Source organism: Ziziphus jujuba, chromosome 5, assembly GCF_031755915.1.
Source record: "Ziziphus jujuba cultivar Dongzao chromosome 5, ASM3175591v1".
NCBI classification, from domain to species: Eukaryota; Viridiplantae; Streptophyta; class Magnoliopsida; order Rosales; family Rhamnaceae; genus Ziziphus; species Ziziphus jujuba.
Genome location: NC_083383.1, coordinates 16,600,386 through 16,616,869, shown reverse-complemented (window position 1 = coordinate 16,616,869; position 16,484 = coordinate 16,600,386). Strand labels below are relative to the sequence as shown.

General features: G+C 30.5%; 2 protein-coding genes across 3 annotated transcripts; one reads left to right on the top strand and one right to left on the bottom strand.

The window, feature by feature from the left end:
- Nucleotides 1-478: 478 nt before the first annotated feature.
- Nucleotides 479-8,582, bottom strand: LOC107421201 (uncharacterized). Of its 2 annotated transcripts, none has more exons than XM_048476227.2 (14): nt 8,320-8,579; nt 8,066-8,202; nt 7,822-7,964; nt 7,116-7,261; nt 6,773-6,852; nt 6,357-6,614; nt 5,507-5,617; nt 5,126-5,248; nt 4,133-4,254; nt 3,990-4,059; nt 3,294-3,386; nt 2,596-2,723; nt 1,893-2,034; nt 479-950 (listed from the first exon to the last, which is right to left on the bottom strand). In XM_048476227.2, the coding sequence occupies exons 1-14, from the start codon at nt 8,456-8,458 to the stop codon at nt 831-833; spliced, it is 1,812 nt and encodes a 603-aa protein (XP_048332184.2). In that variant the 5' UTR covers nt 8,459-8,579; the 3' UTR covers nt 479-830. The 2 variants fall into 2 exon arrangements, 1 of the variants encoding a protein (XP_048332184.2); XR_007241617.2 differs by having other exon boundaries at nt 809-950; nt 2,596-2,656; nt 8,320-8,582.
- A 3,678-nt stretch (nt 8,583-12,260) lies between these two features.
- LOC107421208 (pentatricopeptide repeat-containing protein At4g21065-like) lies at nt 12,261-14,721 on the top strand. Its single transcript, XM_048476637.2, has 2 exons — nt 12,261-14,106; nt 14,202-14,721. The coding sequence occupies exons 1-2, from the start codon at nt 12,352-12,354 to the stop codon at nt 14,223-14,225; spliced, it is 1,779 nt and encodes a 592-aa protein (XP_048332594.2). The 5' UTR covers nt 12,261-12,351; the 3' UTR covers nt 14,226-14,721.
- The last annotated feature ends 1,763 nt before the right edge of the window (nt 14,722-16,484 follow it).

The following is a 16,484-nucleotide window of genomic DNA, read 5'->3' as shown; positions in this document are numbered from 1 at the left end:
GCTAGTTTGTCCCTTTCTTATATGTCTTTTTTCTTAAATCTTGTTTCCATTAATTTACCAATACAACTAAATGAATCTTGTGAAATAAATGGCTTAAAAACACCCTTTTAGATCCTTACCATATGTTACCAATTTATATGGAAACCTCTTGCAAACCGTAAAAAAAAATTAAAATTGAATTGAATTACCCTTTTTGAAATAGCTCAAATTATTACTTTAACACATAACCATGCTAGGATATTAACTTCCCTTCACTAGACTACCTACCTCTTACTCTCCCGAAGATAAATTAAATTGGAATATTTTCGATAACACACGTACATGTAACTTTGCATATGTTATTTTCTATTGGGCGAAGCCCATTGATTACATCTAATTCATGGCTGAAGTATATGTAATCAATGACTATAGGACAATTTCACCCAATAGAATATTTCTTTACCTTTACATAGAGATGCATCATGCATGTTCACCTGCATAACAACTATATAAACCTCTACATATGCTTCCTCATTAATATCATAATTTGATCAACAAATAAAAACTTTAGTATCTTATTAAAAAGCAAAAATTATCTGGTGTACATAATAAACAAAATGTATATATAATACTAGTAGTACTATCCAAGCCCAGCTATGGCGCTATTTTTACCAAGTAAAAGCTGAAGCATGAAAACCAAATTATCTTGAATCCTCGTACTGCCCCTACAATTGGTTGGCTTTTATGCAAATTAATTGTCCTTAAAAGGGAATAAAGAATCAATTCTATGGTGTAATTGTAAATTATAATTATATAACAGGGGAATAGTACGTAGTGCTCACTAATTATGCTCAGAATGATGATTGAGATTGTAAGCTATGAAATTCTTGGCATTGTCTCCGGAAATAAGGATGAAGGAGACGTACTCCCTCCAGATATAAAGGTGTCTGCATTTCAATCAGGCGGGATACCTGCATAAACAGCTCATTGATGTTAAACACTATGTTTGCAAAAAAATAATAATAATAAAATTAAACAAAATAAATTACAATCTAAATAATAATAAAATTAAACAAAATAAATTACAATCTATCATTTTTCTTATATAGTTTCAAAAGTTTGAATGCATAGTGAGGAAATCTAATAGATCTCTGATTTGACGACAACATATAAGCAAAATGAGGGATAGAGGTTTTTTAATGTAACAACACCACAGTCTGTTAATTTTCATAAGCATAATATGGCAATCAATTCTATCGAGCTAGATGTTATGGTTATCAGAAGCAAAGAAAAATTTCTAACATTGTCAATGAAGATTCAATATCTAAAAGCATTCTTTCGGAATTTCATCTCTTTATTGTTGCAGTTATAGACATATAGACTTACATAGCCAATCCCTTTAGGTTATCAAGACACTTTAATAAAACAATAATAAATCAAAATAGTCGGCTAGATTATTTTGGCTGGTGGTGGGAAGATCTGTATATCAGCAGGATCACCTTGGCACATACCCTTCTTTATTAAAAAGTAAAATAAAATAAATACATCTTTGATTCCAATGTTAACAAATAACATTCTTCCACCATGCAATTTATTCTATAAAAACATACTACTGGTTGTTAGAATTATAATATGTTGCCAAATGAACTCTGTAGACAAATTTTTTTTTTTTTTTTCTAGTGCTTTGTAGACACAACATGATTGCAAAAGCTACAGTTACGGATGTCATGTTTAGCAATCACCATTTGCTGGGTTGGTGCATGGAATCTGTAAAGAAATATTGCACCATCCATAAAAAGAATATATGCTTGTGTTAACAAACTACTAATTAAGGCACAGTTACTATCTTGATGAGTAGACATGTATCACATATATACCAGAAAACTTGTACTTTTAATTCTAACACCACTTACTGCCCGACGGAAAGCAAACATCTCTTCTTGACCAGATAACATAGATTTTATGCCGGTTGGGGCACCTCCAGATCCCACATTCCCTTTCACCAAAACATCTCGACGAAGCTTTGAACCTTCTGTCTCTGTCTCAAATTGGAAACTGGAAAACAACCAAGCGAACATGCTCAGCCTTAAAGGTACTAAGAGAATTGAATTACCTACCAACCATGCATAAATAGAAACCTTTTCAGAAATTGATTGAAAAGTATCAATCATGTACACATGTCAACTTACGAGGGAAACCAAAAAAGTCACAAACAAGTTGACTATTACTATGTTGTAAGCCAGCATAAAATCCTATTAAAGAAAATCATCAATAAGTTGCCAAACAGAACTCTTCAGCATACACCAGGATCTATCACCATGCAATAGAACATCTAAAAACTAGAACCATTCTGAACATAACAATATTTATCATGCACAATTATCTTCTTTATCCTATTTTACAGTTAAAGGTGAAAAAACATTTGGGTGAAATTCTTTTAGTCCTTATTGCTGAATTTACAAAAAATTGTGTTCAAGCAGAAACAAAAAATTTATATAGCTACTTAAAGATGTGACAAATATATGAGAACACGATTACCATGAAGAAAAGAAAAAAAGCCATCTGGACAAGTAATTAAATATAATTGTTGAATCCCTAAACATATAAAATACTTGCCTCTCCAAATCAAATAGTGTACCCTCCTCAGTTCCTTGAAACAATTCATCAATTGAAGAAGCTGCAGAACAAAATAGGCGGCAATGATGATTGTACAACTCATCAATGAGAGTGATAAACCTCCGTGCCTAAGAAGAGAACAACTTTGTTATCCAAAGTGGCTATGAAAATGCATAAACCAAAAATACATAGTGATTTTAGTTTCTTATTCCAAAGACAGACATATATATAGTTTGTATTTAACATGTATTAATAAAAAAGAGAAAATTTATGACTCTGTACATAGAAGAGAGATGGACAGGACCAGGGCACTATGACCACATAACTACTTCAACAGGATCAAATGTGTTGTTTACCTGCCCTGTCAACAGGATCAGATTTGTTGTTTACATGCCCCTCTTCCCTCCCATTACTCTGTTTTCTCTGGTTCTTTTGCCAATTGAAGATTCAAATACACACTAACATGGTCACTGCAATCCTATTCTTTTATAGACATTCTTCTTTTGTTTGTAATGACAGCAAAGATTAATGAACCATGATCTGTACCAACTCAAATCACTTTACTAAATTGGGGATCATTGAAGTTCAACCAACTTTGCTAGAACATGAAGACATATCAAATGCCTAAATACATCTGACAATTAACTCATATCATGCACACCTGGACAAGACATTGCATGTCAAAAAATGGTAATTACCTTGTCACGAATTCGCATGCTCATCATTGGAATACCAGATATGAAGAGAGTATGGTAGTTTTCTGCTACTGCAATATAATCTGCTGCACCTACCTGAAATCAATTATTTAACAGAGGAGAGGAAAAAAAGATCGAACTTCTAACAACAATGGCAAGTATTAGAGGTCACAGGGAAATGATTTTCAATCAGATCCCTTTAGCTTTGATTTCAAATTTACAATAGCATTAAAAGTCCTTTTGCAACCAAGAACTTACAAGACTATTTTTGTGTGTGTACAACTGTGTGTATATAGTTACTTCATTCATTCACATACTTCCACCATATACAGGCCTCATTGCCTCTTTTGTCTTCACAAAGTTGATCCGACTTATTTCTTCTAAATTTTCTCTACCATGAACTTCTATATTTTCCATTACAATGCATTGGTTGGCTATTCATTATAGCTCAGACTATTAATTTAACTGATTTTCAAATATAAATTGGTTGAAATAGTCATATGCTAAATGTATTTTCCATAGGCAGTAGAAGAAAAAAATTAGAAGATCAACTTTTTAATTGAGAGACTTGTGAAAATCAGAAAACAAAGCTTTTAATTACCATGCTGGGATGCACAACAATAGCCAAATAAAGGATTAATTAGAAAAATAATACTGGACGACCATATAATCAATGGATCAGACAGGAAAGAATAATACCGGACGACCACATAGATACTCGAAAGTGAACCGAGCCACTCCATTGCAGCTTTCAGGAACCTCCAAAGTTCTGGCATAAAATGCAAGTGAAGTATTTTTAAACTAGATATATAAAATTATTAAACTGATAAATTAATTCTTACCGCCCAAACATCACTGGAAGAACACTAGAGGTTATTTGTCCTCCCACTTGTTCTGTCACGTCATGCCACATTTTCTCAAAGTTCTCAATGGCAATGCTATGTAAAGGAGAGAAGTAGTGAACCTGAATGTCAGCAAGTAAAACTTCAATTACCCTAGAACTTTCAAGCTAAGTCTATTATTGCATATAAGTTGATTATCATCAATGAATATCCATTAAATATAAAAGAAATACGAGAGACATGAACCTTAGCCGTGATAAATAAACTTATCTTGAAAGATTATTCAGATACAAGGAAAATAAAAACAAATATTTGAAGTCCAAAAGTAGAATTTGGCACATGTCCAACAAACTTAAAGTCTAGCCACAATTTTATCTACAAAGGAAAATATGAGAATAAAAAGAAAGTATAATTATGTGACAGGATAAGGAGAAAATAGTTGTAGGATAGTTTGGTTGAAGGAGAAAGTAATATTTTTGTATTACTTTGAAATGTGTGGAGTAACCTGAGACAATGGCAAGATACAGAATCTACTCCTAATCCATTCAACTTCTTTACATGACTTTGGATCTAAAACATCAACTACCGCACATTTTGTGTGTGTGTGTGTTGCGACTTTTTCATAAAATATCTGATACTTTCAGACAGTCAGTCCCAGCCTCCCAGGCAAGGTAAAGGAGGCTGTGGCAGGTTGGCAGCCAGCATAAAATTTAGTATATCTATATAGACATGGATTCTTTCCCGAATCAGTTAGAATAAGGCATATCCTCATAAGTAAAAAAGAAATCAGCAATACAATTTACTTTCACACTAACTTTTCTTTATCAGAATTACAACAATGAAAAACCTTTATTAAACATGAACTTATGAACTTAAATTATTACCTTAACCCATACAAATTATTTACTTGTGAAAGTCATGCAAATATTTTAAATAATAAGTAATCTGTCCAAAAGCAGAGAGACGTAAAAACAGAAGTTGCTTAATCCTCACCTGGTTTATAGATCTTTCTGCTATTAGACGGCGGTAATCAATCTCACTTCCAATTAAAACACTCTCACAGTGCTTATCCAATTTCGCAAGAAACTTTTCAAAAATTTCCCGCTGCATACCATCCTGCAAGCAAGTTTTGGTTGAAGAAATATTAAAAGTCAGTACAGAAGTTGTCCTTTCTTTTAACCCTGGAAACACTTCCAAGAAGGACAGCATTATTTAAAACACATTGCAAAAATAAAAAAAATAAAAATAGAAAAACAACCATTAACCTTTGATTGCCTTCAGCTACACTTGGACAAATTATTACCTTAATTCATGTTTTAAAAATACATGGCAGAGGATCTTCAAGTTCTTTCATAAAATTTAGTTGAAACACACCTGGTTTAAGTCATTTGGTGCTCGATTGCTGGTGGCTACAAGAACAGTTCCAGTACTTAACAATCTGCTTACAATTCCAGATAAGGCCACAATAGCAAATACATCAACAGTCTGTAATACAAAGCAAGAAATTCTAAGTCATAAACAATTTGCAAATTCCATAAGCTGGTAAAGTGTATTTGCACATGGAGAGTTCGTTGTTATTACTAATTGATAAGTATATTATAGCATATAGATTGATATGTCATTATTGCTTTTATCACATCAAAGCCATCATTTTTTACAAGTGTAGCAGTTATCAGTAATTTGCACATGTCCTAAGTTTTCTTCAATTGTTTCTACACATTTTAAAAATTAAATTTGTCTAGGTAATATATTTCCACTTGGGAATGATTCAGTAGCAGTAGCAGTCACGATCTTTACTGTATTCACCCTCTTGTATCCCCAATATACATAATCCTACAAGTCCTTCACACTTTTACAAAACTCTTGAGCCTTTTAACAGAGGGAGAGATGATAATCATGCCAGAATCAAACAAACAGCAGTGAAAATCAATAAATATATCAAACTATAGATGCAGTAGAAATTCTAAGATCACTAATTACATTAAATAGTCAAAAGTTTTACTCTCACATATCCGTTAGCTATTGACTGGGCAATCAACAAATACATCATCTAGGTGAATTCATGTAAGGCTGCTTGATACACAGGTTATAAGTTAAAAGGTAACAATCAAACACAGATCCCAAATAAATAAACTACTGATGAATATTACAGTCTATTTATTTATCATTGCAATGTAACAACTATATCAATGAGGACAACCTCTTTTAGCAAACATCATATCACCTGTATTTCATCAAAACAGAGAATGCTAGCTCCTTTTTTATCAAACTTCCAGTCTATGAGGAGCTTATCTGCTACAGCTGGAAGAATGTTTTTCATCTGAACCTCTTGTTTATATTTTTCTTCTGCAGCTAACCACTCCTTAATTTTTGTATCAAGGGGAAGATTCATAATCCAATTAGAAATGCTCGATTGCAAAGGCTTTTCCTCCACTTGATTTTTCCATATCTTATGCATTTCTTCATTAATTTTAAGCATAGCCTGCAAATGAGGATGGTAAACATAAGTTACTACACATGTATTCATCTATTTTAAATGTCAAACAAATAAGACAAGGCATATCCTACAAAGCCTAACCTGAAATTGATACGTATGAATATAAACAAGTAAGCTTTCTGGAGTTCTCATAAAAACCCCACCTCATGAAAGTGATACCTTCTTCGATGTTTAACAATTCCTTCAGTGGCACCATAAAACATATCCATAAGCATTGTCTTTCCTGTAGTATCAAGGATTTCTCTAGTTAGTTGCATTAGTAAGGGAATAGCAAACTACAAATTACATACAAAATGTAAGGCATACCTAGCTCATACAAACAAGAAGCAGCAGATACATTGTATCAACTGTAATCTATTGACCTTTAAAAGTTTGACAAAATTGCTAAATCAGAAAAGTAAATATAACTCAATGAGAAATTAAATCTCAATCTGGATTTGCACATATTTGTTCACAGGTAAACAAATATACAATATAGAACGATACCACTTCCAACATTGCCATATATATACAATCCTTTAGGCGCCGCAGGAGCAGTTGGACGAGGACCAACAAGTGAATCCAACTTCTTCTCTCGGTTAAGGTATGAAACCCATTTTCCCACTCCGGGTTCCAAACTTCCAGCTTTTTTCCTGAATAAAAAAGAACTCAATTGATATCGAAAGGAATCCAGAAAAGTGTGCATGATATCTAGTCAAATAAATAACAAAACATAATTGCAAAACTCCCTTGGAGAGGATCAGATACAGGACTACGTGACAGAACAACCTCATACAAGAAAATTCATATTAAAAAACGAGCACCTATAATTATATTTCTAGCGTTAGCCAAAAATAAAAACAACAAAAACTTAGTATTGACAGTAATTAAGAGTCAACAGCATATGCATTTGCAGCATCACTTGTGGATAACATCCCAAATATTAACGAATTTTAAGCATGTCTTTTTGGCATTTGCATTTGACACAAACATATAAAAAGCTCAAAGAACAATAAATAACTAGACACAATATCAAATTTTTTTCTGACAAAACAATATGGTTTTTAAGTTTAGAAAATTGGGTGACTACTTTGAACTCTAAACAATTTCATAAATCAAATAATTCTTCGTTTTATTTTTTTTTTCCTTGACCAAAAAAAAAAAATATATATATATATATATTAAAATTTTGTATTAAGAGCAAAAAGCTTGCCTGAACATCAATCTCTCAACAAGTTTTGCACGACGCTTGCTTACTGATGACCATACGTCCTGGTTCTGCTGCAGCTCAGCTTCCCCCACTAAAAGCTTGCGCCTCTCGCTTTCTCTCTTCTCTTCCCACTTGGCTAGGTTTTCCTGGAAAAAAATTAATTAATCAAAACCATTCACCATTAACCAAAAATCTCCGAAACTACTTTTAAAAGCCAAATAAAAACCAGAAAATCCAACAACAGTACATGATATTCCTCCATTTCTTTCTCATACTGCTCCAACCTCCCAAACAACTTGTCAAGCTCCGAAGCAACCCTTTCCTGATTCGCATCGTATTGCAATTTTCCTTGCTCAATTAGATTCCTATATTGCGAAAGTGGTCCTGAACGATTAAAACATCTGTTTCATAATCTCCGAACCAAAATTCCAAAAAAAAAAAAAATTTAAATTTAAATACGAAAAAAAAAAAAAGTAGAGCGAGAAAGAGAGAGAAGAGAACCTGGAGGTTTTGGTTGAGAAAGATAGGTTGGAGATTCGCAGTAAGAGCGAAGCGCATTGAAGCTGTAGTACTTGGAAGATGATGGACCGCGAACAAGCCCTCGAAATGGAACCATTGAGATTGAAATTGCTCTTCTCATTGCTCTTCTCCCTCTTTAACAGTGAGTGTGGTCGAGATCACGGAGGTCTGACGACGGCGTCGCTGTCGATTTTTCTCTCTGAAACTCGCGGAGAGAAAATAACGAACTAGTATGCCAGAGGTTGATGGTTAAGTGACGTGGCTGATATTCAGCCAGCCACGTGGAAAAAAGCGAACTTTTACTAGAGAAAATAAAAGGGTCGTTTGGACAAGTAAACACGAAACAGATTAGCCAAGTACGACATAAAAGATAGTGTCGTTTTAGACTCAAATTTTTCCTTTTATTACATTTACCTTCCATATTTTTTAAAAAATCATTATTATTATTATTTTTTTTTTTTGATTTGCAAAATCATTATTATTTTATAATATAAAATATTTCATTTATAACTGAAGTTCAAGTTTTAAATAAATCATTTACACCTTTTGAAAAACTATTATTATTTTTAAAAAAATGTTTCATTTACAACTGAAGTACAAGTTCTAAATAAATCATTCATTTTTTAAAATGGTTCTTTATGTCCTCGTTCAAGTTGAATAATTCATAAATTCCTTTCTTTTTTGCGATAATTAATTTAAAATTTTCAAAGTTTTGTTTCTTTTTTAATTAAATTTTATCTAAAATAATATAATAATTTTAACTACATAAATTTTTTAAATATATTTGATAAATTATAATTTTTTTTCTTTACTGAAAAAGTTATAATATATTTAATAAAATATATTTGATACATTATAATATATTTTATTAAATATATTGATAAATTATAATACATTAATTGAATATATTTTACAAATTATAATTAGTTAAAAAAAAAAAGGCTATATGATTTAAACTGAAAAACTATCACATAGTTTAAATGAAATTAATTAAAAATTTATTTTAACAAAGCTTTCAAATTTTCAAATTAACTTTTCAAAATCATAAAAAATTATTTTTGCAAAAAGAAAAGAAAAACAAAGCATTTAGAGATGATTTAATTTTATTAAGAGTATAAAGGTAAGTTAGTTTGTCAAAGAGGATGGAGATAATTTATTAGAGATTTTGAGGATGTCTTATAAAATGTTCAAAAAATCAATATCAATCAAAATATCAAAGCTCCAAATTACAGAAATATCAATGAAAATATCAAAAATTATTGAATATTAATAAAAGCTAATAAAAAGTAATGAAAATTGATGAAAATTTATTTTTAAAAAATGAAAATTTTATTGAAACTTTATGATTAAATTATTTAATCAATTAATTATCAAATTAACTATAAAAACTGTAAAAATATTAAATAAATTTTATATTTCTCTTAGTCACTAATTTATAGTAAATGTTAATGGTTATAAATTTATCATATATAAAAAATATGCAAAAATACATATTTGATAAAAAAAAATTATTAATTAAGATATAAATAACAATTATTAAAATTATATTATATACCGTAAAATATCATTTTAATATCATATAAAATCCTTGGGTGAATAAAAATGATTTATTTCTTCTTCATTTTTATTTTCAGATGTAAAGTATAATAACTAATTATTAAAAATTGTATATCTTTTTGCATGTAATTGTTAATATGTCAAACATAAATATTTATTGATAATCATTATACAATATTGGTTCATTATATGCAAAATTATTATTTTCTAATGATTGAATTTGAAATTGTATACATAAATTACTAATTAAAAACATTCCATAAATATTTTATCAAGTCATTTAACTACATTTACAGATAATATTTTTTTTGCATATCTATACAATATTCATCTACTTTATAATAATATAATAGTTAATCATTTATTTTACATGTATATTTGTATTTTTGTATATATTATAATTTATATCTACTTTATAATATTTATAAAAATATTAAATTTATTGTGATAAAAAAAAATTAAACAGACAGTTAAAAATCTATAGCATTTATTAATTTTTGATAAAAAAAAATTTAATTTATATAAAAATTTAGGAAATTTTATGAAAATTATGAATTATTTGATAAAAGTATGAAAGAATTGATGTGGACATTTAACAGAACTTTTAATGCAAATTTTGTGGAAATATAGGAAAATTTAGTGGAAATTTTGAAAAATTTTTCATTTTCCATTTTGAACAAAAATATCCTATCTACTATTTAAAAATATAAAAATTTCAGCAAAATTTCCACTAAAATTTTGATTTTTTTTTAACCTTAGATTTATATTTATTTTAAAGATCTATTTGATATAGCTTATGTAAGAAGAATTTTTGGCTATAGAGTTTTTTTCTAATAAAACTTATGTAAGAAAAAAGTTTATTGAAAATTTAATGAATGTTTAGTTATTAATTTAGAAAGTGTTTTTAAACTTTCATTTAATGCTCTTTTGACTTCTTATGTAAGCGTAAAGTAGATTTTTTTTTGCAAAAGTCCAAAATTTTAACTTCTTCATTTTGGTTTAAAAAAGCTTTTATTTATTTATATTTTTTTTTTTATCAACAAGCACTTATTAATATATAATTGAATATTTATTTTTTTAAATAAAAAAGTTTATAACAATTAATAAGTGTTTTTTGCTAAAAAATAAACTATAATAAACTAGACCTAACAATTTTCAACATGACCCATAACACGATACTAATCCATCTGCTTTTTTGAGGGTTTGGGTTGGTGTGTAATGAATCGGATTAATAACGGATCAACATGTTAATGACTTGTTGTGTTAACAGATTTAAACAGGTTTAAAATAAAATCTTGACCATGACTTTTAATTCATTATTATATACAATTATTTATACAAGTATGTTTTTATATATTCTATATTATGAATATTCTACCAAAATTATCTATACAAGCATGTTTTTGTATATTTTATATTATGAATATTCAACTTTGGTGCCAAATTTTGATATGTCATAATTAATCGTATTGATATAAATCTTGTATATATATATATATATATATATATATCTCTTAGATATATAGATATACAATTCTGATGTAGTCAAATATTCTGTTATTATAAAGTTAGGATACAATTAAAATTAATTATTTTTACTCTAGCATGACTTTTTTATATTATATTTTGATTTTATAAAATTAATTTTTTTATATATCTGAATATATATGTATGTATTTATGCATATTTTGTGTGTGTGCTTTTTATTTTTTATTTTTTGAATAGGTACTAAGTATTATTATTATTATTATTGAACTTTTTGTAAAATGATATAGGTAGGTGTGTGTGTTTTCCTTTTTTCTCTTGTTGTTATTGTTATTATTATTATTATTATTTATTTGATTAATTTTGTATTATCTATTGAATATTTATTTTTGTAATTATCATCTCAAGTATTGGTCAATTATTATTTTTTATTGATTTTATTTATTTAAATATTTTTTGTGATAATTTTTTATTCTTTTAAAAATAATTTTATAATTAAGTTTATTATTTTAAATAATTGAATACATGATAATTTAATAAACGGATTTGTATTTAAATATTCTAATACAAAAACTTAACAAATCGGATTTGAATAAAAAAATTTCACACGAATACAATAAGATAGTATACATTATCTAATCTATACCAATCAAAAACTAAATTTTAGAGGATGTAATTGAAGTATTCATGTTTCTTTTTTAAAAAAAAGGCAAATTTGCAATAGTATTTTTTGGTTGTTAAAATTAATTAGTAAAAATTGATAAATTGACATATTTTAATCGGTATAAAACACTAAAATGATTTTTAAAGGTCAATAATGATTTTAGAAAATATTTAGTGTTTAAATGCAACAAGGGTAAAATTAAAGAATCCACATGAAATTTTGCATGCATTTTAATTACTATTTTGAACTTTTCCTAATGAATTACGATCTTCTACTGTCTTAATTCACTGCTTCTGTTGTTTTGCTAAATGCAGTTCCCGACCATTGCAGCTAAGCTGATCCGTACAGTCAATGCGTCAACGACCAGAACGACAAACAATAATAGAGCAGCAGAGCAGAGCTGCTTGTCCCTTCTCCAAGCCTGCAACACTGTCGCTAAAGTCGTTCAACTCCATGCTCGGATTCTCAAACTGGGTCTGCAAAACAACCCGCTGGTTCTTACCAAGTTCACCTCTACATCCTCCGAACTTGGGGCCACTGACTATGCCTCTTCCTTCTTGTTCTGTCCTGACGCCGATACTCGTCTCTACGACACTTTCCTTTTCAATACTATGATTAGAGCTTATGCGCAGACCAGTCACTCGAAGAACAAAGCTTTATGTTTGTACAATGGCATGCTTCATTTTGGAATTTCGCCCAATAAATTCACATACCCTTTTGTCCTTAAGGCTTGTGCTGGGGTTGGAGACTTGAATGTAGGGAAATCGGTTCATGGGTCGGTAGTGAAATATGGATTTGATGATGATGTTCATGTTCTGAATACTATGGTTCACATGTATTGTTGCTGTGATGGGGGTATCGAGTGTGGTCGAAAAGTGTTTGAAGAAATGCCCAAGTCGGACTCTGTTTCGTGGAGTGCAATGATTGGAGGGTATGCGCGTCTGGGATTGTCGACGGAAGCTGTTGGGTTGTTTAGAAAAATGCAGATTGAGGGAGTTCGTCCAGATGAAATTACTATGGTGTCTGTTCTTTCTGCTTGTGCGGATTTAGGTGCTCTTGAGCTTGGGAAGTGGGTTGAATCCTACATTGAGAAAGAAGGAATTCAGAAAACTGTGGAGCTCTGTAATGCAGTCATCGACATGTTTGCAAAGTGCGGTGATGTTGATAAAGCTTTGAAATTGTTTAGAAATATGAGTGAGAAAACGATTGTTTCTTGGACTTCTGTTATTGTTGGACTGGCAATGCATGGTCGTGGTTTGGAGGCCATTTCTTTATTTGAGGAAATGATAGGAAAAGGGGTAACTCCTGATCATGTTGCCTTCGTAGGTTTGCTTTCTGCTTGTAGTCATTCTGGATTAGTTGAGAAAGGAAAAAGTTTTTTCAGTATAATGACACAAGAATATGGTATTGCACCTAGGATAGAACACTATGGATGCATGGTGGATATGTTATGCAGAACTGGGCTTGTTAATGAAGCACTGGAATTTGTTAAAAAAATGCCCATTGAACCAAACCCGATAGTTATGCGAACCTTAATCAGTGCTTGCCGTGTCCATGATGAGCTCAAGCTTGGAGAAAGCATCACTAAACTGCTAATTGAGAATGAACCTATGCATGAGTCAAACTACGTACTACTTTCCAACATTTATGCAAAAATGTTCCACTGGGAGAAGAAAACCAAGACTAGAGAAGCAATGGACAAGAAAGGAATGAAAAAAATCCCCGGGAGCACTATGATTGAGCTAGATAATCAAATTTATGAATTTGTGGCCGGAGATAAATCACATGAGCAATATAAAGAAATTTATGAGATGATGGATGAGATGGGAAGGAAGATGAAAAGGGCTGGTTACGTTCCTAGTACATCAGAGGTGTTGCTAGATATTGATGAAGAGGACAAGGAAGATGCTCTGAACAGACATAGTGAAAAGCTGGCTATTGCTTTTGCCCTCTTGAATTCACCACCAGGAACTCCTATTCGAATAGTGAAGAATTTGAGAGTTTGTAGTGATTGCCACTCTGCTACCAAGTTCATATCTAAGATCTATAATCGAGAAATAGTGGTAAGGGATAGAAACCGGTTTCACCATTTCAAGGATGGTTTCTGCTCGTGTAAAGATTTTTGGTGACATACTAATTAGTTCTTTCACATTTGAAGATTCATTCATTGAAACACAGTTGATATCTAGAATGGTGGATTGTCTGTCCAATGATGCCCCGTGATCCTTTGCAAAATGAGATGGTCTCAAAGGCTACCATTATCCTCTAAAAATTCTGGCACTACTGGACACGTTCCTTTGCTCTGAAACAACAAATGTGGGAGTTGAGGAATCATTTGTCTGAAGAATACATGAGACATGATATGTGCCATATGGTGAGTGATTAAAATGTATATGCTGATGCTGCTGACCTAAATTCACTGCTTGATGTGTGGATATGCTGCCTTAGAAATTTGTCCTTTGTTAGCTTTGATCTTTGCAAATAATCTCAGCTTTTTGATCATGTAAATCTTCTACAAGACGGAAGGGATTATTTTCAGCAGGGGCAATTTTTGTTATGAGACAAGACCAGGCTAACTAACTTTCAATCTATGTACAATTCATCTCATAGTATTGTAATAATGACTCATAAATTACAAACAATTAGCTAATGTGAAGACATGTTTTCTACACAGTTGATTCATTATTCTCATGAAATAACAAAGTTTGGAGAACTTTCTTTCATGAAATGACACCTCTATGAACTTTTATTCTATTTGTGATTAATGAAACTGTAATCTATAAAAAGCACATGGATTTAGCATTTATTTTCATTCGATGGATGCTGGTGGGAACTTAAGGGGTGTCAAAATATTATAGCTCTTTGGTTCTTAGGATAGCAACACTTCAACCTATTCCCAGTGCATTATGACAAGTTGAGTATCTGATATTTAACTACAAAATAATATTTGTCATCTACAGTATCTACCATACGATTAGCAAGTCAATCAATGGATTGCCATTGGTAAACAAGTATGAAGGAAGATGAAAAATACGTCCAATTTTAATGCATAAATATAGAACAATTTTTTATCATTAAATTTTAATATAAGTCCGATTTTAGTTTTTGTTTCTCAGTATGCATAAATATAGAACAATTTGTTATCATTAAATTTTAAGATAACAAACTAACTGTTGTCTTTGGCATCCTTTGGTAAAATTTTTGTGAGAACAAGACAGGTTCAGAAGAAAAAATAGCTTTTTTGATGATGAATGAACACTAATGAAGAAAATCTGATTGTAAACATGCTCTTGTTCTTTCCTGGTGAGCATGCTTTATTGCCTAATCTAACTGAACTAAGCCATATGTCGATCATGCTGAATTAATCAAATCAAAAGCTTGTATAGACTGTTTCAGGCATTTAGATATAAAGAGGATGAGATTCTTCTGGTTCCTCCGCTACAAAACACTAACGATCCATACATGTTTTATTGCCTACTCCTAATTGAACTAAGCCATATGTCGATCATGCACAATTAGTCAAACCAAAAGCTTCAAGTATAGACTTTAATTTCAGGCATTGAGATATAAAGAGGATGAGCTTCTACTGGTTCCTCAGCTAAAATTAGTGTTCGTAATGGTCTTTATTTTTCTGCATCTTCTTCTCTTTTCCCTTTTTGGTTGGACTTTACATTTAAGTTCACTGATTTTCTTTTCTAAATATTTCTTCCTGACAAGTTTTATGAGCCAATATTTGCATGAATTTCAGTCTATTTTATTTAAATGCTTTTGAGTGTTTCTGAGTGTTTACATTTTCTACCAAATACTGAAATGGGAATAGCAGATTATTTTGCCCCCTCACTTGGAGGTAGTAATGGTTACATTGCATTTTAAATACACTTTATTTTATTTTATTTGTGGTGAAATATATTTTTGAGTCCTATCATAGATTTATTGAAAATTATAGATCAAGTGAAGTGCAAAGTCTCAAGTGAAGTGGCGCATGCTTTAACCCATTATCTTTGGTAACTTTGATAGACTATCTATAAATCTTACCAATATTCATTTAAAGTTGAAATTTGATTCCCATTAGAGATTTATTGAAAATTTGATTGAGACGAGAAATATATATTTTTCTAAAACAACAAACAATAGGCTAACAAATAGTTCTCATACACATACCTACATATCTAAGTCAATGATTTCAACTAGTTTCTAGTCATGGAAATGAGACATTTAGCAACGAGTTACACCTGATTATATGGCCCTCCAACTACCTATTTGCACTGAAAATTATTGTAGGAGAAAGGAAGGAATATGAGCATACTGTCATTAAAGAGCAGTCACATTTTCGCCATCATCATCATAACATTCCTGAATTTGAAGACACAAGGTGCATTTATACTAATATTATATAAACTAAATATAATATATATATATATATATATATACATATAAAATT

Excerpts from the sequence above, each read along its gene's own strand:
- LOC107421201 (XM_048476227.2), bottom strand. The coding sequence starts at position 8,458 with ATGAGAAGAGCAATTTCAATCTCAATGGTTCCATTTCGAGGGCTTGTT. Across the intron at positions 5,249-5,506 it reads CACCAAATGACTTAAACCAG|GATGGTATGCAGCGGGAAAT; the intron begins GTGTGTTTCAAC and ends ACTTGCTTGCAG. Across the intron at positions 4,060-4,132 it reads CTTCCAGTGATGTTTGGGCG|AACTTTGGAGGTTCCTGAAA; the intron begins GTAAGAATTAAT and ends ATTTTATGCCAG.
- LOC107421208 (XM_048476637.2), top strand. The coding sequence starts at position 12,352 with ATGCAGTTCCCGACCATTGCAGCTAAGCTGATCCGTACAGTCAATGCG. Across the intron at positions 14,107-14,201 it reads TCTATAATCGAGAAATAGTG|ATTCATTCATTGAAACACAG; the intron begins GTAAGGGATAGA and ends TCACATTTGAAG.